Source organism: Pocillopora damicornis, chromosome 12, assembly GCF_964200805.1.
Source record: "Pocillopora damicornis chromosome 12, jaPocDami1.2, whole genome shotgun sequence".
Classification (NCBI taxonomy): Eukaryota; Metazoa; Cnidaria; class Anthozoa; order Scleractinia; family Pocilloporidae; genus Pocillopora; species Pocillopora damicornis.
This window is the reverse complement of record NC_142681.1, coordinates 5853607-5879027: the sequence shown is the minus strand read 5'-3', so window position 1 is coordinate 5879027 and position 25421 is coordinate 5853607. Positions and strand designations below refer to the sequence as shown.

At 37.3% G+C, this 25421-nt stretch overlaps 3 protein-coding genes across 9 annotated transcripts; 2 read left to right on the top strand and 1 right to left on the bottom strand.

The window, feature by feature from the left end:
- Positions 1 to 158: 158 nt before the first annotated feature.
- On the bottom strand, positions 159 to 10426 carry LOC113670630 (uncharacterized). 3 transcript variants are annotated; one of them, XM_089189769.1, is made up of 8 exons: positions 10119 to 10426; positions 8131 to 8252; positions 6111 to 6305; positions 5454 to 5537; positions 4784 to 5092; positions 4062 to 4400; positions 3178 to 3312; positions 159 to 2295 (listed from the first exon to the last, which is right to left on the bottom strand). In XM_089189769.1, exons 2-8 carry the CDS (start codon positions 8207 to 8209, stop codon positions 1694 to 1696), a joined length of 1743 nt encoding a protein of 580 aa, XP_089045895.1. In that variant the 5' UTR covers positions 8210 to 8252; positions 10119 to 10426; the 3' UTR covers positions 159 to 1693. The 3 variants fall into 3 exon arrangements, with proteins under 3 accessions (XP_089045895.1, XP_089045896.1, XP_089045894.1); XM_089189770.1 differs by having other exon boundaries at positions 10115 to 10227; XM_089189768.1 differs by lacking the exon at positions 10119 to 10426 and having other exon boundaries at positions 8131 to 8399.
- LOC113670600 (uncharacterized) lies at positions 9385 to 15299 on the top strand. Of its 4 annotated transcripts, XM_089189771.1 has the most exons (6): positions 9385 to 9595; positions 9793 to 9900; positions 11795 to 12074; positions 12715 to 12874; positions 13626 to 13738; positions 14329 to 15299. In XM_089189771.1, the coding sequence occupies exons 3-6, from the start codon at positions 11862 to 11864 to the stop codon at positions 14905 to 14907; spliced, it is 1065 nt and encodes a 354-aa protein (XP_089045897.1). In that variant the 5' UTR covers positions 9385 to 9595; positions 9793 to 9900; positions 11795 to 11861; the 3' UTR covers positions 14908 to 15299. The 4 variants fall into 4 exon arrangements, with proteins under 4 accessions (XP_089045897.1, XP_027042562.2, XP_089045898.1 ...); XM_027186761.2 differs by lacking the exon at positions 9385 to 9595 and having other exon boundaries at positions 9625 to 9900; XM_089189772.1 differs by lacking the exons at positions 9385 to 9595; positions 9793 to 9900 and adding an exon at positions 10293 to 10655.
- Positions 15300 to 19749: 4450 nt separating this feature from the next.
- LOC113670638 (uncharacterized) lies at positions 19750 to 24377 on the top strand. 2 transcript variants are annotated; one of them, XM_089189041.1, is made up of 4 exons: positions 19750 to 19915; positions 21867 to 22011; positions 22957 to 23063; positions 23598 to 24377. In XM_089189041.1, the coding sequence occupies exons 1-4, from the start codon at positions 19817 to 19819 to the stop codon at positions 23916 to 23918; spliced, it is 672 nt and encodes a 223-aa protein (XP_089045167.1). In that variant the 5' UTR covers positions 19750 to 19816; the 3' UTR covers positions 23919 to 24377. The 2 variants fall into 2 exon arrangements, with proteins under 2 accessions (XP_089045167.1, XP_027042612.2); XM_027186811.2 differs by lacking the exon at positions 19750 to 19915 and adding an exon at positions 21597 to 21706.
- Positions 24378 to 25421: the final 1044 nt, after the last annotated feature.

Genomic DNA, 25421 nt, shown 5'->3' with positions numbered 1-25421 from the left:
TCATCTGAATGTTATGCAAGTTGTCCGCTCTGGAAGAATTTTTCCTTTTCAGACTCAAGACTAGATTATAGTCTCTACTGCCACTGGCGTTCCACTGCTAATGGCAGTATAGCGCTCTTTGTTTAGCTTAAGACAAAACTTAACAAAGAGTTCTGAAATTAAAGTTTTAACCTTTTTATTTGTGAAAAAACAAATAAAACAAAACAAAAGTCTATGGATATCCAGTACAAAGCAAGAATTATCTACAATCAGATAACGAGCTAGACATTCCATTTCGACTACTCTAAAAACCTGGGACTCAAAGACTAGTGTCAGTTGACCTGTAGGTCAATAATAACATGCCAGAGCAATTTTGACTGCATTTAAATAATCTAATAACCATATAAATTAAATAGCAAAGGAAAAGGTCAAACATTTTCCTCAAAGTATACAAAACAGTATACTATTTTAAATATTATTAGTAATGACAGAAAAAAAAATCATAAAGCGAGAAACATTGGCTGAATTTGTTGAACATTCAGAACTGGTAAACGATCGTTTCCCTTTTTCTACCAGTATACTCACAAACTGCTTTTCAAGGAGTTATGTACAACCAAAACCAATTGTATGTGGCTTACACGCTTTTATCTTCTGCGCCGCATTCCTAACACCACCTGATCAGGCCTCGAGAGGATTTAGGAGGAGTCAATTGGAATGAATAATCCCAGATTTCTCCAGGGGTTGGGTACTAGATTATCATACTGACTAGGAAGGAAGGAAGGAAGCGTCACCATTTCTCGTGTGTGTTGCAATGTTGTTTTGGGGGAAAGGCGAGCATACCAAGGTCAAGGGAAGACACCACGAAGTCTGCGTCTTCTAAGAAGCCGCTACTAACTTCAAACACTTCTGCTACAACGTCTCCTCCTGCTAACTTCTTCTAAAAGATGCTTAATTTAACATTAGATATGTTTAGTTTTACTGGGCGTGGTAGCCCCATCTGCACCCCTACTGGACAATTCGCGTCATAAAAACAAACTATAGTTTGCGTCAACAAAAGAAGAACAAAAAACCGACAACGAAATTCGAATGATAACTTCTGAGCAAAACCTGGTCGGCATCATCCAGACATACCTACTTTGAGAAACAACGTTGAGATTTTTCAAAAAATTGACGCTCAGTCATAACAGTCAAAGTCAAATACCCCTAATAAAACTTTTAAGGATTGAATTACAAATAGACTTAAAGTATTAAAACGAGGAAACCATTGAACCTTATCCAAGAAAACCCTTCACACCATGAGCGCGCGCAAATCTTGCCTGAATTTATACTGCACAGTACAGTTTTAACTAAAGGACCTCATGCTACATCAATGATCGAAGTCCATGCTAAAGAGATCTAAAAACTTAAATTCATGCTTGACGGGTTTTTTTTTTACCGTATGATGGCGAAATGATGGACACCGACCTTTGATCGGATAATTTTTCGCTAGGGTTGTTTTATCCGATGTGTCGCTCGATACTTAGTCGATAATAGCTCAATTGTCGGTCGAAAGTCGAAAATTGCATCGATCGACACCGATTGCATATCGATATTTTGCAAAAATCTTGACTGACCCTTGATCAAGTATGGTCGAGTATCGGGCGATATACCTGACGAAACTACCCTAACGAGGCTACAAAGCTCTGCCAAACAATGACGTGAATCAACGTAATCATCAAACTTGATAAGAAAGCTCTCGTTCAACATTACTCAGATTTTTCTGCTCCCTTTTTTTCTTCTTCAACTTAAAAATCGAGAGAAGAGTCCTCGTGTCTGAAAATTGCATGCTTTCGTTTGACGTAACGCTTTCGATTGCAGACCGGGGAAGGGGTACAGGTCTACTATCTGAGCGCACGTACTCTAGAATCCTCCCCTTCCAAGTGGTGACTTCCTCTTGACTGGTCACGTCGATGAAGGTGCGGTGCCGTAGGATCTTTGGTAGGTCAGCGGTTTTGATGTTGGGGTCAATGCGCACAACAATTAATGAAGCATCGTTCTTCGCCGACTCTCGGTGAGTGGCCATGTACATCTCATCCTTGCAGAATCCGCTGGCTAGGTAGTTCGCGGACATGATCAACATCACTTTTCTGCTGTTATAGACACTGTCAGCCATGTTCTCGATCCATGCTTTCCCCGGCTCGAAATCGCGCGAATGAATTATATAATCGATTTGATTGTGATCTAGCAGCGGCATCAAATGTTCTTTTACCCAATCGTAATCTTTGCCACTGTACGAAATGAACACGTCCTTTGTGAAGAAGCCATCCTCATTATCATCTGTGAAAAAAAAAGTGAGCAAAATTGTAACTCAACCAAAAAACTCAAAATATACAATAAGGGAGTATGCCCGATTAATTTTCCATAAGAAAAACTAACAGAAATAATACCAAGTCTAGACTCTACGATCAATTCTCAGACAAACGAAAAGGGAACTGGCATTCTGGGAATGACGTGATACGAATCTCGCGCGTTACTTGAAATCTTCAGTGGTCCACGATTCAAAGCCAAATGCGATACCATCGTCATCTCAGTTTGAAATTCATAACTGGTCGTGATTATTCCAATGGAGATTTCCGGCGAAGACGGGAGCGCTGATGCAGAATGGTTTTTTAGTAGCACCACCACACGTTTTCAAAAGTAACATGCTAATTTTGATATATCTAAGGGCACTTTGAGCCATGCTGATAATCTTTAAAACGAGGTACACCTGGCAACAATTCCATGTTGAGGGGAGTCATGGGCACATTACATGGCTTGTGCAAGACAGAGTATCACCCCCCCCCCCCCCCCGAAAAAAAAAAGAGAGAGAGAGAGTGCTAAAGAGGACCAACAAATCCCTGCCGTAAAAAAGAGAGAGATCTCTTCACAAATGTCAGTTGTAAGTAGTGCCTTTTTTTACATAAAAAACAAAACAAAACACGGTGCCAGTTGATAGAATTTCCCTAAAAGTGTCCACACACAGCTTTAACTCAGAGCTCTTTACTAAATGCTTTACTTGCCTGAGTTCATCGAAGGCCAGGATATTTTTTTCTACTCCCCTAAGCTAGGGATTGCACAAGGAAAGAGGGAATAATTGTCATATTCACAGTGCCCCTGATGACTTGCAGTATAATATGCCCTTGTGCTATATGTTTTTATCATCAAAATGGAGTCGCTTACATTTTTCAGCAGCAGCTTTCATTTTCTGCCGGTGTCTTTTCTTGCACCACAAAACAAAGATTAAAACCACAAGAGCCAGTGCCAAAAACACCACAAGAGAAATGACAATAATCAACCATAGTTTCATCTTGCCATCTGGAGATTAAAAAGTAATGAATGATTACTAACCACTGCATTTCTTTCAAATGTTGTAAAAATGTTCCAAAATAAATAAATAATCAAATGGCCTAGCTACCTCATTTCACTCATAGCTTTTTACACCCAAATATCTCAATTTTTGGTTTGAAACAAAAACTAGTGTTTATCAAGCATTCTGATGTAAACAAAAATATTTTAATTCATAAAGCAGTGGATGCAGACCTTAAGGTAAAAAGGGGGGAGGGGGTAAGGCAAAGAAGGAGGGGGTAGGGGAAGGGGAAGGGGATGGGGTATGGGTGGGGGAGGGGGAAAGGGGGTGAGCTTGGGTGGTGGCTTCCTGAATTCCTATCCTGCAGCTATCATTTTCAGTGTACCATCACTGATCAGTACAAAACTTATTTATTCCATTTGCCATTACATGTAAAATGTAACAATTGGTAAAGAAAAAAATACCAGATTAAGAGCAAGGAAACAAAATAAAATCCATTATGGCTTGTAAGCTTAGGTTCTCTCAAAAGAAGCACAAAGTAAATTTTAAAAGAAGTACTATTTTTAAGGGTGAGGGTTAATGTGTCAAATGCCACTTGTGCCACTAACCATGGGAAAAAAATACAGTCAATCAAAAGGCATGGTCAAATATTGATCAAACATCAGTCATGATTGGCAAAACAGTTCTTTGGAGGTGCCACACCCAAGTCAATCACATTATCCTATTAAATTCATTATATAACAAAATGGTTTCATACCTCTTGGAACCACCTCAAGTATAACTGTATCACTTTCAATACCACGTCCATATTTCACCACACAAGAGTAATTTCCACTATCCTCATAGCTCAAGTTTAACAAGGTGAGTTCTGTTCGTACTTTAGGTGTACTCCCTGCCTCATGGGTGTAAAAATCATTTACTGTGTAGTGTTTACTAGAATTTAAGAGTGTTTCTCCTTTGAATTTCCAAAAAACAAAGGTGCTAAAGGCCTTTTTGACGTCTTCCCCCACACAAAAGAGGGTAACGTCGGTAGCAACTTCAGCAGTGTACTTTGGTTTCTGTGCTTCTATTGTAGGAAGATATCCTTTATTATCTTCTGCAAAATCAAATAATCAAGGTTAAGCAGTAAGTGGAGAGAAAGTACTTGGTTCAGCTCTTACAAAATAATACAAAATAATGAAAAAATAAGTTACAATTATTAATTTGTGCTGTTGTGGGTTCAACAGCATAAAAGTTTGTAAAATAAATGTTAATTTATGCAGCAGCACTAGCTGTCCAAAATTCATAGGGGCAAATTGTAGACACCTAGCTTGGATTTAAGTTTCCACTTGTTTCTATCTCCATTCTTTGCTTTGTATTTAACATCATATTTTCAAACATTTTTAACAAATTATTTTGCAACTGGCATAGATGTGAAACACGTTAGAATATATTGAACTGACCCTAACATCATAATAAGTAAATATAATACAGCATTACCCATAATATAAAGTGATATTGTGTAGTTGTAACTTCCAAGAGCATTATGAGCTGCACAAACATAGTCCCCTTTATCATCTAATTGAACTGCGTGTATATGCAAGTCTGATGTACGATTTCCAATCTGGGGTGTCCCAGTGTCAATGGAAAAGTGATGGTCTTTGCCAAGTGCAGTTATTGGTAAATTATCTTTAAACCAAATGATGTCTGGTGTTGGACATCCCATAGCAAAACAGCTCAGTTTAGTGTCATAATCCAAATGAACACTTCTTGGACTGGTGTGGTAAAGAGGCCACACCTGTGGTTTTTCTGTAAGTTACAACAACAAAACTAAAAATGTTATATCTATTAGTGGAATGGAATTCATACTGTTTTCACTATAGCTAGCTATCTGTTGCCAAAGAATGAGCGATAAGTGTAGTTTTCTTGGGGTTTCTGCTCAAGATAAATTATTTTACATGCAGGGAAGATTTCAAAATACAGTGAATTGTATTAGAGAGGCCTCTCCTCTGTTGGTCCTTCCTTGAACCAACCTGACAAACATGCAAAGCTCTCGACATATTCTCCTTTTCAGCACCTTAAGGAATGTATAGAGAACAATACAAAGAATATGCAGATTGATGTTGGAATGAAAAGAGTTAATTTATTGAGCATCAGTTAACTTTATTACCTGCAAGGCACACTCCCACTTGATCACTCTCACCATCCAAGTAAGTGCACTTATAAATTCCTTCATCTTCTGCTTGGAGACCCTCTTTCAAGAAAATCAACATTTAAATCAATATATCAACCCTCAGAAGACAAGGGAAATGTTAGTTTTAGTTATCTATTTTTTTTTTAATTCAACTATTTTATTTCAATTTTGTCATAAGCTATCTATCCATCACTCTATTCTATCTACATTTTTATCACCTAATCATCAAAAATTTCATTTCTTTCATAGTCACCCATCGCTACATTGTTTCATTAGAGATGTAGCTAAACTTGGTTTTTAGTTTAATCTGAATTATTTTCCATTTATATATAAATGGTTAACACTTTAACATCCAAGATCTGATTGTTGATTCTCCTTTCCAACTTCTACACATTTCCTTGTGGTGTTAGATTGAGATAACAAATTCTATGTGATGAGTTTGTGTGTTCTCATTACCTGATGCTGTATAATGTAAGGACATTGAAGGGAGAAGTTGCATGTTAATCATTTCCTAGAGTTGAAGGGTCAATAGGTTATCCCCGATTTTTAATCACTGTTAGGTGTTACTGCTTCAGATTAAAGTCTCCAAAACCCTCCTGGCTTTCTTACTCAAAAAGTCACTTGCATACTTACCACATTCAAAACTTGCCCAATGTTGAGATTTCTTAGTGGGTGGAATGAAAAAACCATCTTTGTTCCACTGAATTGTTCCACTGACATTTTTTTCCAAACTGACAGTACAGTTAAATAAGACGGACTGGTTGGACTTGATAATTTGGTTCTTTATTGGACTTATTATTTGGACTCGTGGTTCAACTATTGCTAACCCTACAAAAATTGTAAAGGAGAAACGATATATTGAAAGAAGAGGAAAACCTTGATAAAGCTGATAAAGCAGTCCTTCTCCTGATGGACAACTTGGACAATTTCTCACCAGTTTCTCCATGATGAGAGATTCAGTTGGATTGCGTGAAAATCACGTTTTCACTCTTTTGTGCCATGATGCTCTTTTTTGCATGAAACCAACCAAGAATAATGAAACTGGAATAGGTCTGAGCCATGTTCAAGTGCTTGGCATAATCCTTTTTGAAAGTTTAAAACTTCAAGTCTTTACTAGCTCTATGGCTGTAAGCCCACCTCCCACCTGCCCCCCCCCCCCCTCCCTGCTGAGGGACTGTTCTTCTGTCCTTTATGGCTTTATGGAAGGTGAGGTATGTTTCAAAAGAAACTTACCAGTATTTTGACTGTTAGCCTGCAGACATATTGTTAACATGCAAGTGCTTTAATATTCTGATTAAGTGTTCTTGTCACCGTATTTAATTGGTGAGATCAAAGACAGCAGGAAGCAATGGGGAAAGGAAAAACTGTTGTGTGAGATTTGCATAACTAATTCATTTAAATGTTTGTAAATTTAATTACAACATTCACTATTCTTGGAAAGCTTATTTATGAAAGATTTGCATAACTTATCAACTCATTTTTTTAACCTAAATTCTTGGAAAGTTTATTTGTCATGAAATGATGTTTCAAACAATTTAACCCTTTAAAAAGTTGTTAATATAATAATCAAGATGTTTTTACGTTGGCTAATTACCCCTCACATGCTACCTAACCACTACTGGCATATAATACCTTATCCTTTGAGGATTGGATGGATCATATCATTTCTCCCTCAGCTATAATTCGACAATAAAAATAACATTCCTACGTAGTTGCGGCGAATAACAGAACACACTCTTTATTTGTTTGTTTTGCGCAGGAATTAATGAGCTCTTATTTAATTTATCGTACAGATTAGCAGGTAAGGGAAATTAGGTGATTGCAAAGCCCTCAGTAACTTTTAACAGCTAGCATCGTCCGTACATGTGCACAAAAAAGGCATTGTTTTGTAACAATGATTTCCTTGAATCAAAATTCTGCTAAAAAAATCGCACAAAACAGTTCTGACATCACGCGACCAAATTTTTCTCCGTTGACATGTTAAAACTGCAACGAAACTGCTAGCAAGAGAATTCCTTGCCAAAGAGCTGGTTAACTGTGCACTGATTTCTCACCAACTATAACAGCTGAGCTAGAGAATTTCGAAGCATGCTGGAGTGACGTAAAAACCTAGTTCTAGCAAAGTCTCGTGATTTTAAAGCGGTAAAGATTACTCGACATTTAATATGGACCATGTTTCCTGCCTGTTCCTGCCACGGGACAAATATTATCACCTTGAAAGACGACAGTATCACAGAAAATAACTAAGACAATCTAAATGAAGTAATTACAGAAAATTGTATGCATGCAGCTTCTAGCCTAGTCAAGGTGAACCACCGACTCATCTTATCAGACATCAAAAAAAAATTCAAGTGACATTTGCCAGTGTGATCGGCACATGTGCGCTGTTTTGGCAAAGGTATATAAAACTTTCAGAAAATTCCCCGAAACTCAAACGATAGGAATTGTCAAATTTTCGCCCCTAAGCAAAGGGGAAATCAAATGGAGAAGTTATTTTCAAGCGCTTTTCCAGACAAAATCGAAAGGGCACCGTAATTTTCCCATTTCCTTCGTCAGCATGTTTACAACGAATGCAAACGAGCTGTTCAAATGATCAAGTTGTTTCCTCAAACAATTCACAACGAATTCGTTAGAAAGTGATAACATTTCTTACCTATAACGAGGACTATCAGCATGAATGTTGTTGTGTATGACTGTTGAGTAGTTCGCAGCATATTTCCCAGGTGCGGCATACAAATTCTACCACAAACTGAATTCTTTGTCTAGCTGCATCACCTATAAACAAACAAATTCTGAGAAATTGTTAACCCCGTCTCACCCCCTCGGTACTTGGGGCAGGGATGAGAGGGTCGGGATGAGTGAAATTTCTCTGGTAACGACACTTCCAAAGAAAATGAAATTTACGTCTAAAGTAATATTTTGTTTTGCAACGCAACTTTTGAGTGCGATTAAATTTTCCGCAAGTTTGCCTCCATTAGTCCAGGCCATTGACAGTCCACTCCAATACTTTCCTGGTTCGAGGTTCAGAGGCAATGGTCCGCAACAAGCGGAAAAGGAAGCATACGTCACATTCTCACACTTAAGGATCACTGGAGACAACATCAAGCTCTGTGCGGTCAAAACAACGTAACAAACAGTGTAAGGGTGTAGTATTGAAGAATGCAAACAGGAAGACGTTTAGGCTTCAACCCAGCTTTCAATATTCCAGCTTTGGGCACACCTGTCTACAATTAGTCTCCAATGTAGCCGTTTTGTTTAAGTAAAATTACTAAAAGACAACTGTGCAGAAAAGGTCGATATCACTCATTGTTCGATATAGGTATCTCTTTTAACACCAGTTTTCATCAAACACTTTCTTTAACATCACCTTTGTATAGACTGAAGGACATTGGCACCGACTTTGACACTCTTAAAATACTCTTCAGTGTGCACTCTCAATTTCTTGATTTTTATCAAATTGTAAACCTTTTAGGTCATTTTTCCGGGATTTCTACTTGATTACATCCTTTCTTACGCGTGGGAGGGTTTCCGCTTGTTGTGGACCATTGCCTCTATCGGTCAAAGGTAAGAATAAAATAAACTCTTTAACCATTTAAATGATTAACATGTAAGTTCTCCCTCTAATATCCAGACATTACCCAGCAAACAAGTAATGAGAATACTCAAACAAATCATATTTGTAATCTTAGCCCCACCTTAATGGTTCCATACATCTCTCTGATAGGTTGAAAAAACTCAGGTCCTAATTTAATCTTAAATTATTTCACCAAACAACTTTTCCCTTTAAATTAAGAATCTGTTTAAGTTTACACAAATAGCTGAATATTACACGCGACGCAATTATTGCCTATGAACTGTAAAAGTACATTGTTTTACTTCCTTTTGTCTAACATTAGCACTTGAAAATTTTTGCAAGATCATGCCTGAAAAACACTCCATTTTGTCCAGTGTCCGGTCACTTTTCGATCGCAGATTACGTCAACTGGTGTTACGAACATTAATGACACATTCGTCCGCAGCTTGTGCGCCACGTTTCGTTCTGAGTAGACAAACGGCGACATAAGATAGATTTCTATATTCAACGCTCGTGAAAGACGTCATTTCTCTTTACTGAATCTGTAAGTCAAGTATCAAAGCGGAAATATCGCAGTAAAAAAGGCCACTCATCCGAAACATGCACCGTAGCGCTGAATTGCGATCGCCATCCATTCAACCTCGAGTGTGCAGGAAAAATTGAGCACCGAATCACGCCTGTTTGCGTCAATGACAAGTTAAAAAGTTTTAACAAAATCAAGGTATTGTGTTTCCTTTGCAGCCGGAACTTTTAGAGGATAAAGGGCCTAGTTATCAACGAACTAATTCACAGTTAGGCTTACAAGTGCCTATAAACACAGTTCCAACATAGCACGCAAGTAAGAGCCAGGTATGTGTAAAACTGGTAACATTCTGTAAGTTCGCACATGAGAACATTATGAAATCAGGATTTTGTCACTTTTTATCAATTTATCCGCGAGTTCAGATATGCGTGATCTGAAACGCAAAAAAGATTGGTAATAACAAATTACTGATTCTATTCAGTACCTAATATGAAATATTGTTATTGTCACGAAAATTCTAATCTACAAAATTTCATTCACCTACCGACTCCCTTTCCAAGGAGGAAGAAATTAAATCGCAACTCTTCTGGGAAACCTCGACAACTCAGTACATGTTTGATTTTCGCCGAAAGAATGTCATGTTCAATTCCTTTTACGCACGAGTAACCTAGATGATTGAAAATGTTGCTGAAATTTACATTTCGGACAATGCTCCCGTTACGCACGGAATCCGCTATGGATAAGCTCGCTCGTACAAGTAAGAAAGTAAAATTCCTGCATTGATGGTTAAATGTCAAGCAACAGAGTCGTGACTCTTCTCAAAGATTGATTGCAGTGACGCCTGCTGACGCTAACTACACGATTCAACAGACAATCCCCAATGAGTTGCCAGTAATCGGATCCTTGTGTTTGCGAAAAGATTTCTGGGATCGCCACGGGGCCAACTGTGCAAGTTGTTAGAAGGAAATATATGGCGAAAGGTTGTTCCGACGTCCAAAAAAACGATTTTGGAGAGAGATCAACACTTTTTCACGGCAGTTTTATCATAAATGGATTGAGAGAATGTTGATTCGAGGGAAGAGTAAGTTTTTGTCAGCATTACCACGAAATATGTTATAAAATATACCGATTCATTTCTCTCCTTGCACAAGGTCTATGACTGATAAAATTGTAAAATCTCATTGATTACAACGCAGAGACAATGTAGGTGTTTACTCACTAATGTATCACGATAATATTTAATGCACACAATTTTAAACTTCTGCTGCCTCGAGGTAGCCGTTGTAGCATTTTTTTGTTTGTTTGTTTTTTTTACCAAGCTAAGAAAAAAGCTAGATGTAGACTTAATACAAGTACATAAAACTGAGACGGCTTTATTGAGTTGTTTCTTGGCGATCTAAAGCTAACGTTTCTAGAGTTCGAGATCATTACGCGAAGTCAGTTTCACTAAACCCTTGCGCATGGAGGAAAGTTAATCGTTAGATTTTACAGCATATTTCACGGTTGTTCAAATAAAACCTTGCATTTCCCCTGTATCAATATTACTCACACCCATTTCGAACAAAACAGCAGTAAAAAGCCATGATCTCTCGCCAAAATCGATTTTTTTCGACGTCGAAACAACCTTTCGCCATCCACTTGCAATGTTTGTCTGGTGGCGATCCCAGAAATCTTTGCGCAAACACAGGAATCCAATTACTGGCAACTCATTAATAACTTGGCGCGAGGCATGACTTGTTCAGACATTTCTGAACGCCAAAAGATCCTTAGACTTGAATGCCACACCAAACACGTGAATCCAACTGAGCGCACAAGGGATTAGCTAAGGTGCTCCTCAAAGTGCCATACAGAGTCGCTCGTCACTCTCTGATTTAGAGGAAAAAAATTGAGCACAATCTGCCAAATTTGGCGTGCAGTGGTGGAAAGTTCTCTCTAGTAAAGTGGGCTAGAATCTTTCGACAGCGAAAAGGCCCAGAGATGATCAAATTCTGTCCACGTGCGTCTTCTTTTTAATGTTCACTGCTGATTCTCAAAACCAGCCGCAGGTCACTGGCCTGGAATCTTTTCGATCTCTAGTTGCATAAAAGCACGTCTCAAAATAATCTGTACTTGAGCTCCCTTTTTCTAGGATAACTCCAAAACAGAAGCATGTAAATGAGAACACTTTCAAAAGCATAATCCCATGAGAAAACAAAAGCTTTTCCGTTTTCTTCACCGCAGTTTTGTCTAAAGATCTCGTACTCCTGGAAACATTCCTCCGAGGGACTCTTGTAGGATAAACTCGAAAATGCCTCAACAACAACATCCTAAGACAGCTTCAAAGAAAAGAAGTAACGAGGAAGCGTGGAATGGATGTCCAGAGAAAAAGGAAAAATTGGATTCTGAAACAGCAGGAGCTGAGACAACCCCAACCAAACAAGATAAAGAAGACGGCATCGGAATGTCTGTGGAATTGCGTACTGAAGAAGTACTTACTGCATCCAGAAACCTTAAAGATGAGGTCAGAATGCCTAAGTCTTTCTTCTTGGTATTACTTTTTTAAGGTCCTGTACCCGATTAAGGTCGATTAATGGTCGGCAACGCACGTTAAGTGAGTCAACATAAACTCGAGATGCACGAAATGGATAATTTAGCAAACATTGCCTTGTGGCCCAAATAGTTTCTACTTTCACCCTTAATTTCAATTGCAACTGCTTTCTTTCCATGAGCAAGCTTTCCTTCTCAAGTTTCTTTATGTAGTGTCGATGGAAAAAATGACCAGAGTCTCCAATCAATGTCCAGTGGAATTGGAGCCCGTGAAATTAGAGAGAGAAGTATTTCGATGACAAATTTTGCCAACTTAGAGGACTTGTTAAGATGACTCTTGTAAAGGACAAGAGGAATCATTTCTACTCAAGATAGTCTTTCTAATATAATAAGCACTTTCCAAGGAAAACTCGCAAGGGCATGCAAATACAGCTTGAAGCTCATAAACATGAACCTCGAATTCATTGTTAAGGGCGTCTTTCATGTGTAAGTTACTTTCATGTCGACCAACATTGTTAGAAAAGGATATGTGAAAGGTTATCAAGAGAAAAGAGAAACTACAAAGAAATCTATAAAAAGCAACTTTAATGGTAATTTTTTTACGTGTCTTTTAGAGACCTTTTCTTTGTTGTGTACAATCACTTTGTCGTAAAGACATACCACTCAGGCCTGGACAACCTGATGGCAACCTCTTGAAGGCTCATGAACATGGAAAAGGTCAAAAAACGATAACTGTAAACTTCACAGGAACCAGTCCGCACGATCAACTAACATGTAAGGAAACAGAGCCCGACTCGTTCCCAGTCGTCTCCTAAATGTGCACGGTACTTAACCCTTTGACCCCTGAAAGTGACAAGCATTTAATTTCTCCTTACAATATCTCCCCAAAATCACAGGTTAAGGTCAGGAGAATAAAGGAAATGATCACCAGTTAGAGAAGTTGTTGATTGTGAGACAAATTCTCCTTTTCAGTACATTGAGAAATATGTAGAGGACAGTAAGGAGAATATGCATACTGATGTTGGGGTGTAAAGGGTGAAGAGGAGACTTTCAAGAAATTTAGTAGAGACGAATTATAAGATTTCTGTTTACTATGTTGAGTGGAGGGTTATCAACCACTTAGTAAGGGGAGGCGTGTAAACTACATTTGCTACCCGTTGTAGGCAACTGTCAACTGTTGTTGAATCCTTTTGATCCAATCAGCAATTCTCCTGTCCAGCTGCTATACATTTCCTTTTAATCTGGTTTTTAGAATTTGCTATTATATCCTATTTGGTACATCTATTCTATTCGATATTCTCAGCGTTCTTTATAAATATCTATATGATTTCCTATTGCTGAAGTTTGTTTTCTGTTCTTGCCACCTGTTCACTGGATATTGCAAATAATTAACCCTCGAGTCCTGTTTTTTTTTTTTTTTAATGAATGGCCGTTTGCTTTTCGCGTATTTTACAATCCTCACGTTTGAGAGATCGCCTAGAGTTGTTTTAGTGAGCTTTTCCGAACTCATCTGCTTTACTTATAGCGTTCCTTTTGGTGAAAGACGAAGACACAGTTTCGAACGTCTCTAAGTACTGTTCAGGAAAGGACAATTATTACCTGGCTGTGAGGAAGGCCCGCCCTGATGTGATCCTTCGTGTAAGTGCAATACTTTAGTAGGATATCTCAAGAAGACAATCAATTCTACAAAAATTAGCCACAGGGAGGTGAAGGGGTTCTCGGAAAATGTTTAAGTTTGTCGAGGCAAAGCCGGATGCATTCTGTCGCATTTTCAGAGCCAAAATCTAATCTTCTTTCGTTTTATCGAAGGCTTCATTTGTCAAATATTCGTAAAAGAGATTAACATAGCAACTTATCGTTATCTTTTGTTGTTGTTGTATAAGTCATATTGTGAAGAACTGTCTCACTGTTTTAAAGAAAACAAACGAAATTTTGACTCAAAAGTGCCCGACACGAACACGAAAAGTAGCCGACACCTTGCGTCGGCCCTCGACAGGCCTCGACAACTTTCGAAAACATTAATTGAGAATAACGGAAATGATCGCCAACTACCGAAGCTCTCGATCGATTCCCCTTTTAAGTCCTAAGAAAATTTATGGAAAACAGTACAGAGAAAATAAACCACCCAATTTGAAAATGTGTTTGATCACTCTATGTGATATTTTGGGTGATATTTAGCTTCTGTTCATTGAGTTGTACCTCTTTCTTTTCTTTTCTTTTATCCACAGAGACTTCAAAACTTTCCCGGAAACGAAAAATATTTGTTCTTTCTCGAAGGGGTCAACAATAACGATAACTACTTCACAATCCAGTCCGTAAAAAACAAGAAGTACCTATACTGTGAAGAAAATGGTAACGTCAGTATGAAGGTGGCAGGCAAAAAAATGAGTAATGGAGTACCTGAAGATCGGGCTATGTGGTTCTCCTTCTTAGATTATCAGCAACAAGGGCATTCAGACCTTATTCAAGAACACAAAACGTATACTAAGATTTCGTTGAGTTTGAGTGTTTCGTGCAACGACCACGAAGATACAGGTGAAAAGCAGACCACGGCCCATGAAAGTGGGCCTGCTGATGACTCGGAAAAAGAAGCCCCGAAAGGTCCAGGAGAGCAGCACATAACTGAGGATATTGACCAGGGTGAAAGGGAAGACTCACAGAGGCGAAAACATGAAGGACCGGTGGAAGGAGACCATGACCAGGGTAAAACAGAAGACCTTGCAGGAGGAAACTCTGAGGGTCTGAAGGATGTGTGCAACGCAGATCAACGGGAAGGAGACTCTGAGGGAACTGCTAAAAATCAATAGAAAGAACTCTGATTAAGTAGAGAAGTGTAACTCTACAGACACCGAGACACTTACTTCAGAGAAAAACCAAAGCTGGAAAATGAATTAGTAATAAAGGCATGCTGATTTTAAAGCTATTAGTTAAGGAGGTGAAGTACATCGTAAAAGGGTTGATAAAATTATCCAGTTCAGATACAATAGGATAATTTTCCATAAGTTAAAATACTTCTCAGTTTAACTAGAAATTATTAAAAATTATAACGAACAGGATTATTTACAGTATTACTTGCAAGACATAGGCTGAAAGCCAGAGCTAGAAACTCCATAAACTTCATAGAAAAAGTGCTCCTTCACCTGCCTGTTCCTGCGCTCAATAGCGAAACGTTGCCTCAATAAAACTGACAGCAATAAAATAGTCTCACTGACCATTTTTTGGAGTCTTAATGATCGTCATGGTGTCTATCGTTTCGGAAAGATGAACAAATGAATTCCATGTTGCTGTTCGATTGTTCAAAACGAGATGACCTTGTGCCGTTAAAATATAGTACTGACGAACAAAAAGCTGGCACACAAGGTGCTGCGGAATGTGTCAGTGATGTTCTCACCAATTTTGACGTCCTCTTTCATCTATTGCTGTACAGACGCACGGCAACATGGAATCTACTTGTGTTATTTCACAAAAAAAGCTAAATGTTGTTTATGGTGACGTCGTCTGTCTTTCAAAAGATCATGGGTAAGAACCACCAAAATGCGTTTAGTATTCAGCGTATCATATAAAGCTGTCATTTCGTACAACGTCATGCAAAAATTGGTTCTTGGTATAATAAGTATAGGTTCAAACTTGAATCTATTTTCAGACCCTACACCGAGATCTTCATTTATCATTACAATGGCATAGCAAGTAGAGTTTTCCTCTCCCTTAACAGTGCTCAAGGTCTGTCAGTAACTAAGCTTTTTGCTGATGAAGTCGAAAAAATACCGAAGTCCTTTGATCATCTTTTAAGCGTTGACTACCAATTATCGAAGAGATGCTTAAAAGCCTACCCCAGCCTAAATCCCTCTCATACGTATAATTACTTTTAGCGCAATTCAACCAGCGAATTTGCAAAGTTGCATGATATTTCCATTTATCACAAAAGAGCGTGAAATGCCGAGGATGAGGATCGCTTACAAATGCCGCGGAACGTGAGTAGAGACTACATCTAACTTTTCCTCTAAATCTAATCTTTTCCTCTATAAATGTATTTTTATCTTTTTGTCATATATCTTAGTTAGCCCACAAAATGTCACGTAATTCCACGCTCTTTAAAAATCTCTCTTCACGGCGTCGAATGAAAAAGAAAAAATTATGAATTTAAATGGCTTATGGAAACCAGAGTAAGCGACTCAGTCGACGCAAGACAGTTTTACAATGATGACAAAATAATTCAGTGAGTTTTCTTAGTTAATTCCTAACCGATGAAACACACCGGTATTGATCACTTGTGTCTGAGATAAAAAAAAAAAAAACCACAAACATGCTCAAACCTTCCGCAATTTCTGCTATGATTATCTTGGAGGACGTAATCATCATCTGTCCGAAAAAGTTTGTAGGTCAGTGGTTAGTATCCTGTGAAAATCTGGCTCTAAGAGCGTAAAAAGAAAGGAGAATAAGAATTATTGTACTTGATTAAGTTTAAATCTACGAATGTATTTTGTTTAACGCACAGAAATAAAATCGATTAAAATGTGCCTAATATCAGATATCAAGTGCAAGCGGCGGAAAGTGCTGAAACCATGATAGGCTTTTCCGCAATGCAATGATAAAATGTATATTGCGTTTCTGTATAGTTACATTTACGTAATAACACGTAGTTTCACTCTTTTTTAATCTTTTTAAGATTTTTTAAGTGTTATCTTTCCGCAGAATGATTTGACATAAAAGTATCTTACTACCATCACTGGCGCAAAGACTGTCCTAATCATTCAGTTACGGTCACGCAAATCCGGCAACTGTCTCCAGAGCATACGAGCTCCGTTTTGGCCTTTGTCCTTGTTTTGATTTTTTATCAGTTTTCAGACGCCAGTACTCAATGTTAGTCTGCGAGAGCCGAGAGAGGTATCCGCTTCCACACGCTACTCAGCTGTTGGCTTGTGCTGAAGTTGCCTAGTGCAAAGTTTACTACATAATACATTAGTTGCAAGTTAGGTTCATTGCGGTGGATTTTTCCATTAAATTTAATTTTGTTGAGCCAAAAGATATTATAATTGTTTGAGTGGTTTTCGGCATGATGAATTCTTTAAAAATTTTAAATCAACTGGTTTACATGACGCCTTTACTTTTTGAGACTGGTAATCTACAAGGGGCGGGTCGTTCATTGACCTGTAGACCAATCCGTCTTTAGATTTCGGGAAAAGCACCGAGTGCGGCAAAAAACACACACGTAGACACATACGCAAACCTCAGATCCTTCATACAAAAGCAAAATTATCATTAGTTTATGACATGAGAAACATATCAATTACTAATTAAGAAAACTGTTGGTTTCGTAATATCGTATCAGTCAACCTGTTGGTGACGGCACTTGATAAAAATTCTTAACTTTTTCATGTGATGCTCACAAGATAGTTCACACGTCTCTCTAAGGTGAAGCAAGGCGCTCTCACTATCTGTAAATAGATAATTTCCGTCCAGGAAGCAATTAAGCTCGAAACTGCAGACTCAAGAGAAGTATTTAAGGTCCCTTCACCGTCGGCAACTTACTAACCATTCGGAGAAATTTAAGGTGGATCTGTGACAGCTGCAGTGATTTCTTCAAATTGCCAATTTTACTCTCAGGAATTGTACTGGTTGCCACAGTCATAAGTTTTTGAAATTCCCTGACTTTTCCCTGAACAAATTTTAAAATTTGCTGTCAAACTGAATTAACAATTTTACGTATTAGTTTTGATGATGGCTCCCAACGTCCCCTTACAGCCATTTTTCTGCACCCACTAATATATTTATTCTCTCAGTAAGTTAAATGTAGTGTACATAAATTGATAGTTCCCGGTCAACGTAACGTGGAAAAAAGATTTAATTTCCTTGAAAACCCAACATCAGCTTCTCGTTCAATTTCATTCAACAATATTCTATCAGTCTAACACGTTCCATCAACATGAAATAAACGAAAGAATTTGAAAGGTTAGAAGACAATGAAAACAGGTGACAAATAATTGCTCAATTTAATTTACAAACCAACTTGAGCTTGCATTACCAGTAGGGAAGATATGCTGGTCAGGAATCTACGGACTGTACTAAGCTATGTACATGAGTAACACCGACATCACGAAAAGTTAATAACAGCTAGCATCTTCCATCATAAAAAGGCTACGAAAAGATGAATGAGTTCATATCTACTCCATATTTCTGTTTTCCTCGACTTCTTTCAAGATCGTGAATTTTTTCCTGTCTCAAAGTGAAATTCCTTGACTTTCGTCTGACCTTGATGAAATCTTTTTTTCCCCTAGCTGTAGCAATTACCGATTATTTCCACTATAAACAATGGACGAAGATAATCCATCATCAAATTTTTGGGTAGTTACCTTTTCAGGGAAATACACGTAAAGTTAAACACATTACTTCAGCAGCTTGATGACAAGCACGTGAAAAGACGTCATGTGATCATAGCTTGTGAAAAATTTTCATGACTTGATCGGTTGAGACTTTTTTCCCAAATGATTGCACGGCGCATTTGAGTAAACCCTTGGCTTTAGCAAATCCCTATCTCCTTTAATGCAGTTTTATTTACTGGAAAATTCGAGCAGTACTTCTCTTTTCCTTCTCAATTATTTAATTTGATTTCGTTTTCGCTTTGAGCTGCCCTCCTTGAATGCTATTTCTTTCACCATAAACTTGTCGGCGTATCCAAATCCCTTGGGCTCTTCCTTTCATTCCTGTTGCTAGTTACATAACGCACTAGGTAAATAGGATTTTCAAACATGGATGCTCTTCAGACAGAACCCGTCAAGGCAATCAGAAATTCTTTAATTCATAGGTGATCGAAAAAAATTAATAGTTCAATATTTTTCTGATCTGAGCTCCTTCTCTAAAAGGAAAAAAGTAAAACTCACCTATAACGTGAAGCGAGGAGGACCAAACACTTGGAACGATGGACTCAAAACAATTGGAAAAAATCCACTGGAGAATTGGGATTAGAACAAGCTTAAAAGTATTAGCGTAATATTCCATGGCCACAATTAAAAAAAAACGTTTAATACTGAAAGTGAAAATAGATGCGCCTAAGATCAGCAGCAATATGGATTCCATACAACTTGGAAAAGCGTTTTTGATTTCATTATTCCTCTTATATACCCCAAGGGGTCATTAAAGGTAGAACCAGTCGAATACTCTTTAAAAAAGTTCTACATTAGGTTCTAGTAGTACTGCATCCATCATAGTATTAAAACAACCTCTGAACAGATGCAGATTTTTGCATACTTAAGAGACAGATAAATGGTTTCTCCCTTTCATAAGAATCATCATTTTTTATTCACAGCCGCAATATACGCAGGAAGTTTATCCGGAAGCCTTAAAAAAAAAACCAACAAATTGTCCTCAATTTTACGATGGTTTCCTTTCAAACTCCTGCATGTGACAGGAAATAAACTAATTGAGTAGTTCACTCGTACTATTGCATCACCTCACCTGCCTCCGTGCATTCCTGATGATTAAAATAGGAAGGGTCCAGAGTCCGGAATAATACAACTAAAATCAAAACTAATTAGTTATAGCTTCCGATATTTACATTTATGTCCCATGACTTTGAGGTGTGACCGCCAAAGCACCCTTATTGGCCCCAGCTATTGGCGGGGAATTACCTGAGATGACCTAAGTTCCAAAATTTCCAGGCCATGAGTGTCGTAGAGTCAAAAGCTCGACAGAGAGGAAACACCGGTCGTCAAAGTTGATATGCAAGCTATCTCTAAATTCTTTTCAAGAATCATGGCTAAGTTCCAATCGGGATCAGCCAATGAATCTAATGAAACTGAGCTGGATGCGAATCCACAGGTAAATGAATTCATTCAATTTTTTCCAATTAAACTTTTTTGCATTTCGCTAGCATCTGAGATAGCGCAAGTTATAAGTAAGTCGTGACGTTCTCCATTTCAGCTATCTTTAACTGAGCACATTTCCATAACTAATCCATCAAATATCTATATTTCTCCATCGACTTTGGGCTGAAATAATTTCCTTGGGTAAGGGATAAGAAATCTCTCTTTTTTTTAATTTTACTCACAGAAGCGGGGATTTTACAGACTAAGCATGTTTGTAAACATTCGAAAGTACGTGTTGTATCATTCCCCGAGTGGAGGTGTCGGTGGTCTGATTAGTCACGCTATGCCTAAACGTGTAGAAAGGATGGATATTTTCCACAACCAGACCTCCTCGGCCACGGCAAAAGTTTTTCTTTTCTCTTTTGTAGAATCCAGTCAGTCAGCGTGTGGAAAATATTTCAAAAGCAAGAATTGCTCTGCGATAATAACATTACTGTTCTATTTATGAATTCCAGTAGACTATAGCAACATAGACGTATTAAAAACAGGAATATCGATCAACAAGACGCATCGTTTTCTGAGTTTTTTGGCCTTGTTTTTCTTCCTATTTAATTTAAGTTTCCCTCCACGGTTCACTTACTGTCTTATTTTTTAATCACAATCAATTGACCGGAACAAGATTCAAAATCTGTTCAGGAACTAAATAAGGATAAGGTACCTGACTTGTAAACGAAGGGCACACAGGCCTTGTCTCCATGCCAGAGTAAGTTATGTTGTTGTTAAACCTGATCGCAGTGTAAGAAAAACTTTAAAATTCTCTCTCAAGAAACTTAAAAAAGTTCGTTTGATATCAATTAAACAACCTTCGCTATTAACATTCTATTTACTCCGCATGACGTATCTTCGAGTATTTTCAAAAACGCCACTCGATTGAAAATTATCCCGTTGCAATGACTAACAAGGCCACCTGACTGGCTTAGATTAAATTTTTGAGATACACTTGGTCTTCATAATAAAAATAGCGAATTTGGTCAATCATGTGGCTAAATTCCGTTTATAAAAGGATTAATGAAATGTTTTCATTTTATAGACAATTTTCTCTCTTACTTGTAGCGTTTAGACGTTTAAAATTTTTCATACATGAAATGCAAATTTTGCTTCATCTGTTCCTGGACTGTATTCTTTTTCGTCCTTCGCGTTTGAAAGCGCATATATTTTTCATGTGATATCAGACAATTTTGTCTGATATGGCGGCCCTAACGTCACACAGACAGTTGCGTGACAGTCCCAAAATACACGAATTATCACGCAACAGCGCTTATACTAGTCGATCTCCCACATCAGTGGCAAAAAGTTTCAGTCTTTCATTTTCTCAGAGCTATGTCTACTGGCCAACCGAGAATAGCTCTAAAATTCTATTTCAGAAAATTATATTTGCTTTCTTTTCTTGGGTGGCTAGTTGTTTTACAAATGTTTTAGTGTAGCGATATTTTGTTCTTTGAGGCAAAATTATGAGTATTTCCCCCTGTATGCTCTATATGCAGTCGTAGAAACCAGTCTTATTTGATAGAAGCTTAGCTTATGGGAAAATCCGTGGAAGTAACTGAGGTATTTGTCGTTTTCATTTTCCAAGTCGACCGCGTGACTGTGGGGAGTCCCCCAGTGTTAATTTGCGCAATAAACTTCCTCAAATTCTCGTATATATATCGAATTTCCGACGCGATTCGCTATAAACGGCAAGAGAAGCCAAAGATCGTCAGAGCAAGTTTGGAAAGAAAACCTTTAATTGGCAAATATGGCTCAGGTAGGATAAAATTGTTGTCGAGTTAATCGAACATCTTTCTAACAGTTCTCTTTCAATGAGTGAAGTTTCTTCCCACACTGATTGTGTCCAGTAATAAAGTGTTTTGTTTAGATCCAAAAGCTTAACAAACATTCCTTTTCTTTAATTTTTCTCCGGACAGGTAACTGAGATCCTTTCCTGTAATCGTATGATCAAAAAGACACACAAGCTTGACCACGGAGGAAACCTTATGATGGCAGCTTTGCCTCACGGAGACCTTCAAATCTTAATAACGTTTACTGGAAGCCACAGGAATGAACGAACAGGTAAGGCTCTCAAGAAGCTCTAGTTCATGTACAAAAGCTAATTCGGGGTGTGCAGTCATTACAACACCTGTAGATCGAGCGGCGTGTAAAAATGTCAAACATGCACTGACACGGTGTAAAGTACACGTGGAACTTAATACATTTCATATTGGCTCTGAAATCTCATATCATGAGCGTAATCTACGCAAAAACCTACAATGTGAATGCATTATTTATGCATTTTAAACTCATGTGAGAATTAAACGCAAGTTCACCAGTCACTGATACTTGAGGTTCAAATTGAGCATTCAAAAGAGCCATCTTAGCCATGCACTTAACTACAATTGATATTAATAACCATTGCAAAGGTAATAAACGTTTTCCTAACACAAGCTGAATTACCCATGCATTTTGATTGGTTCTTAATTATGATCTAATGGAGGATAGATGCATAAATGACACATCTCACAAGTGATAATGTTAAGTTTTTTTATCATATAAAACACGTAGCTTCAATGTTGCCGTCGGTCTGTACAGTAATAGATTATAGTGGATGTCAAAATATGCTGAGAACATCACTGACACACTCAGCTACGCTTCATGTTTCATTTTGTTGTTCCTATCACATTTTGATGTCATCTGTGATCTATTACTGACCATACAAAAAGTAACATGGAATTTAATTTTTTAAGGCGATCAATTGACCTGTATAAAGGTTGTGAATATTTCTTTGAATGTTTGTGCTGGATATAATAATACAAAGAAACTCTGTGTACCCTTGTTTGTTATTTTCTAGGCATCACTTTAAAATCTTGCTTAGCATAGAACCCTATCATTCAAACAAAATAACAGTTTTCAGTTCAGAAATCTATTTTAAGAAATAACCAAGTTGTAAAGAGCCAATTACTTGCATACAATTTGACTTTCTATGTCTAGTAAATTTATTTTTTGTGTTTCTGTTCCTAGATTTTAAAGCTGACCAATCCCTTCAATATATGGCAAATACCTTTAGTATTGAGTTAGATGGCAACCTCTACTATTTGTGTGCAGAAGGGGACAAGGTGTTTCTACAGGTAAGCTAAGACATGCTGTACATGTAATTGGTATAGAATAATTGCCAGTGTTATCTCCTTGCTGTAACTAGGTGGTATGAAGTTCACAAGTGGAATGAACTTCCCTATACTCAAAAGAGTGGGATGTTATTGTTTAAAACTTTTTCTTTCATTAAAAAAATGGAGAGCTTTAGACCCTTTTGCTTCAAGAAGTGATTAACATGCAACTTCTTTCTATGATAGACATCATTATTTTGTAAACAGGTATTGAGAATACTCAAACTCATCAGCTGGAGGTTGTTATCATGATCTAACAACAAATTCTTGTAACCAATATACAAGGAAATGTGTAGCAGTCAGAGGGGAGAATTAACAATCAGATCTTGGAAGTGAAAGGTTTAAGGCATAGCTGTTAAGCCTTTTGCATTCACTTATATACTTTCATCCTGACTACTAAATTAAATCTGGAAAATTATTCATGGCAGATTTGAACCAGTGTTCAGATTAGTTTAAATTTAAATTTAATCTATTCTGTTCTTCATTTTTTGCTTCTAGAAACTGGTTGCCAAACAACCCAATGACAAAAAATACATGTTTGAAGTTAAATGTGTAAATGACAGCAGCAAATATATGTCTATTAAATCAATAAACACTGGGAAGTACCTTGCCAGTGATGAGGATGGCAAAGCATTTATGGAGGAAGTCAACCCCTCCTCATTGGTTGATGGTCAGCCAATAGACAGACAAACATGGTTTTATCTGCATCGCATGGAAACAGTGAAAAGGGAAAGAGAAAGTACCTTACACAGTTGTTACTGTGATGGTGCAAGTCTTGACTATTCAGTCCTGTATCAAACTCAAGTGGAAGCTTGTTAGGTGTTAATAAATTGCAATTTTAAAATATGTGTAGAGGAATAAGTTAGGAGAATTTTAAAATTTCTTTCAATCTTGGAACTATTTTGCACTAGGAGTTCAAAGATTTATTATTTTGTTTTTTAAACGGAGTATATTTATTTGTTTTTGGCATCATACTTTTGATAAGCATTTAACATTTTGAGACGTAATGAAGAAGAAATAAGCTCAATTGTTTTTTAAAATTTAAACTAATTTTCAGAAAATAGTGTTATATTTTATAAAGCTTGATATTTAGAAGGCCTACTGATATTTTAAAGTATTACTTAATTGTTGCCAAAAAAATTGTTGTTCACAGTAACTTCAAGTGGCAAAATACAACTTAAAATGTTCTAAGTAATATAAATTGTACCTGGTATTTACCCAGAATATGTGTTGTACTCCATGAGTATTACTATATTAAAATAAGTTTTGTACATCAAATTGTTTGTTGTGCGCTCATCATTTAAAGGCACTTACAAGTGTATATGTAGTTATTTACAAAGCTTTTCCAGATGAAATAATATTCAAATTGGTTTCTTTGGTTTTTTTAAAGACTTGAATGTATTTCAAACTACCAGTTTCAAACCATTTTAACCACAACTTTACTTTGAAGTACAGCATCTATACAAACCAAAGTGGCATAGAATGTAGTCTTGGATGTTGTTTAATAAAAAAACAAAGGCAATGATCATTAAACAGACAGTGATTCTGGGAAAAGGTAAAAGTGCACAATAAACTTTCTCAAATTCTCTTATATATATATATCGAATTTTTGATGCGATTCGCGATAAGCGGCAAGAGAAGCCAAAGATCATCAGAGCACTGCGGCAAGTTTGGAAAAGAAAACTTTTAATAGGCAAATATAGCTCAGGTAGGATAAAATTGTTGTCAAGTTAATCGAACATCTTTCTAACAGTTCTCTTTCAATGAGTGAAGTTTCTTCCCATCCTGATTGTGTCCAGTTACAAAGTGTTTTGTTTAAATTCAAAATCTTAACAAATTAAGCTGGATGCAAATCCACAGGTAAATGAATTCATTCAATTTTTGCCAATTAAACTTTTTTGCATTTCGCTAGCATCTGAGATAGCGCAAGTTATAAGTAAGTCGTGACGTTCTCCATTTCAGCTATCTTTAACTGAGCACATTTCCATAACTAATCCATTAAATATCTATATTTCTCCATCGACTTTAGGCTGAAATAATTTCTTTAGGTAAGGGATAAGAAATCTCTTTTTTTTTAAATTTTACTCAGAGAAGTGGGGATTTTACAGACTAAGCATGTTTGTAAACAGGCGAAAGTACGTATTGTATCATTCCCCGAGTGGAGGTGTGGTCTGATTTTTAGTCTGATTTGTCACGCTATGCCTAAACGTGTGGAAAGGATGGATACTTTTCACAACCGGACCTGCTCGGCCATGGTAAGAGTTTTTCTTTTCTCTTTTGTAGAATCCAATCGGTCAGCGTGTGGAAAATATTTCAAAAGCA

What these genes read in the sequence shown, in the direction of transcription:
- LOC113670630 (XM_089189769.1), bottom strand. Translation starts at nt 8,209, where the DNA reads ATGCCGCACCTGGGAAATATGCTGCGAACTACTCAACAGTCATACACA. An exon ending in TTGGGCAAGTTTTGAATGTG is followed by an intron (nt 5,538 to 6,110) that starts GTAAGTATGCAA and finishes TTTTCTTGAAAG; the next exon opens with AGGGTCTCCAAGCAGAAGAT. An exon ending in AATATCACTTTATATTATGG is followed by an intron (nt 4,401 to 4,783) that starts GTAATGCTGTAT and finishes TTGATTTTGCAG; the next exon opens with AAGATAATAAAGGATATCTT.
- LOC113670600 (XM_089189771.1), top strand. Translation starts at nt 11,862, where the DNA reads ATGCCTCAACAACAACATCCTAAGACAGCTTCAAAGAAAAGAAGTAAC. An exon ending in CCAGAAACCTTAAAGATGAG is followed by an intron (nt 12,075 to 12,714) that starts GTCAGAATGCCT and finishes CGTGTCTTTTAG; the next exon opens with AGACCTTTTCTTTGTTGTGT. An exon ending in GCCCTGATGTGATCCTTCGT is followed by an intron (nt 13,739 to 14,328) that starts GTAAGTGCAATA and finishes TTTTATCCACAG; the next exon opens with AGACTTCAAAACTTTCCCGG.
- LOC113670638 (XM_089189041.1), top strand. Translation starts at nt 19,817, where the DNA reads ATGCAAGCTATCTCTAAATTCTTTTCAAGAATCATGGCTAAGTTCCAA. An exon ending in CCACAGGAATGAACGAACAG is followed by an intron (nt 22,012 to 22,956) that starts GTAAGGCTCTCA and finishes TTCTGTTCCTAG; the next exon opens with ATTTTAAAGCTGACCAATCC. An exon ending in GGGACAAGGTGTTTCTACAG is followed by an intron (nt 23,064 to 23,597) that starts GTAAGCTAAGAC and finishes TTTTGCTTCTAG; the next exon opens with AAACTGGTTGCCAAACAACC.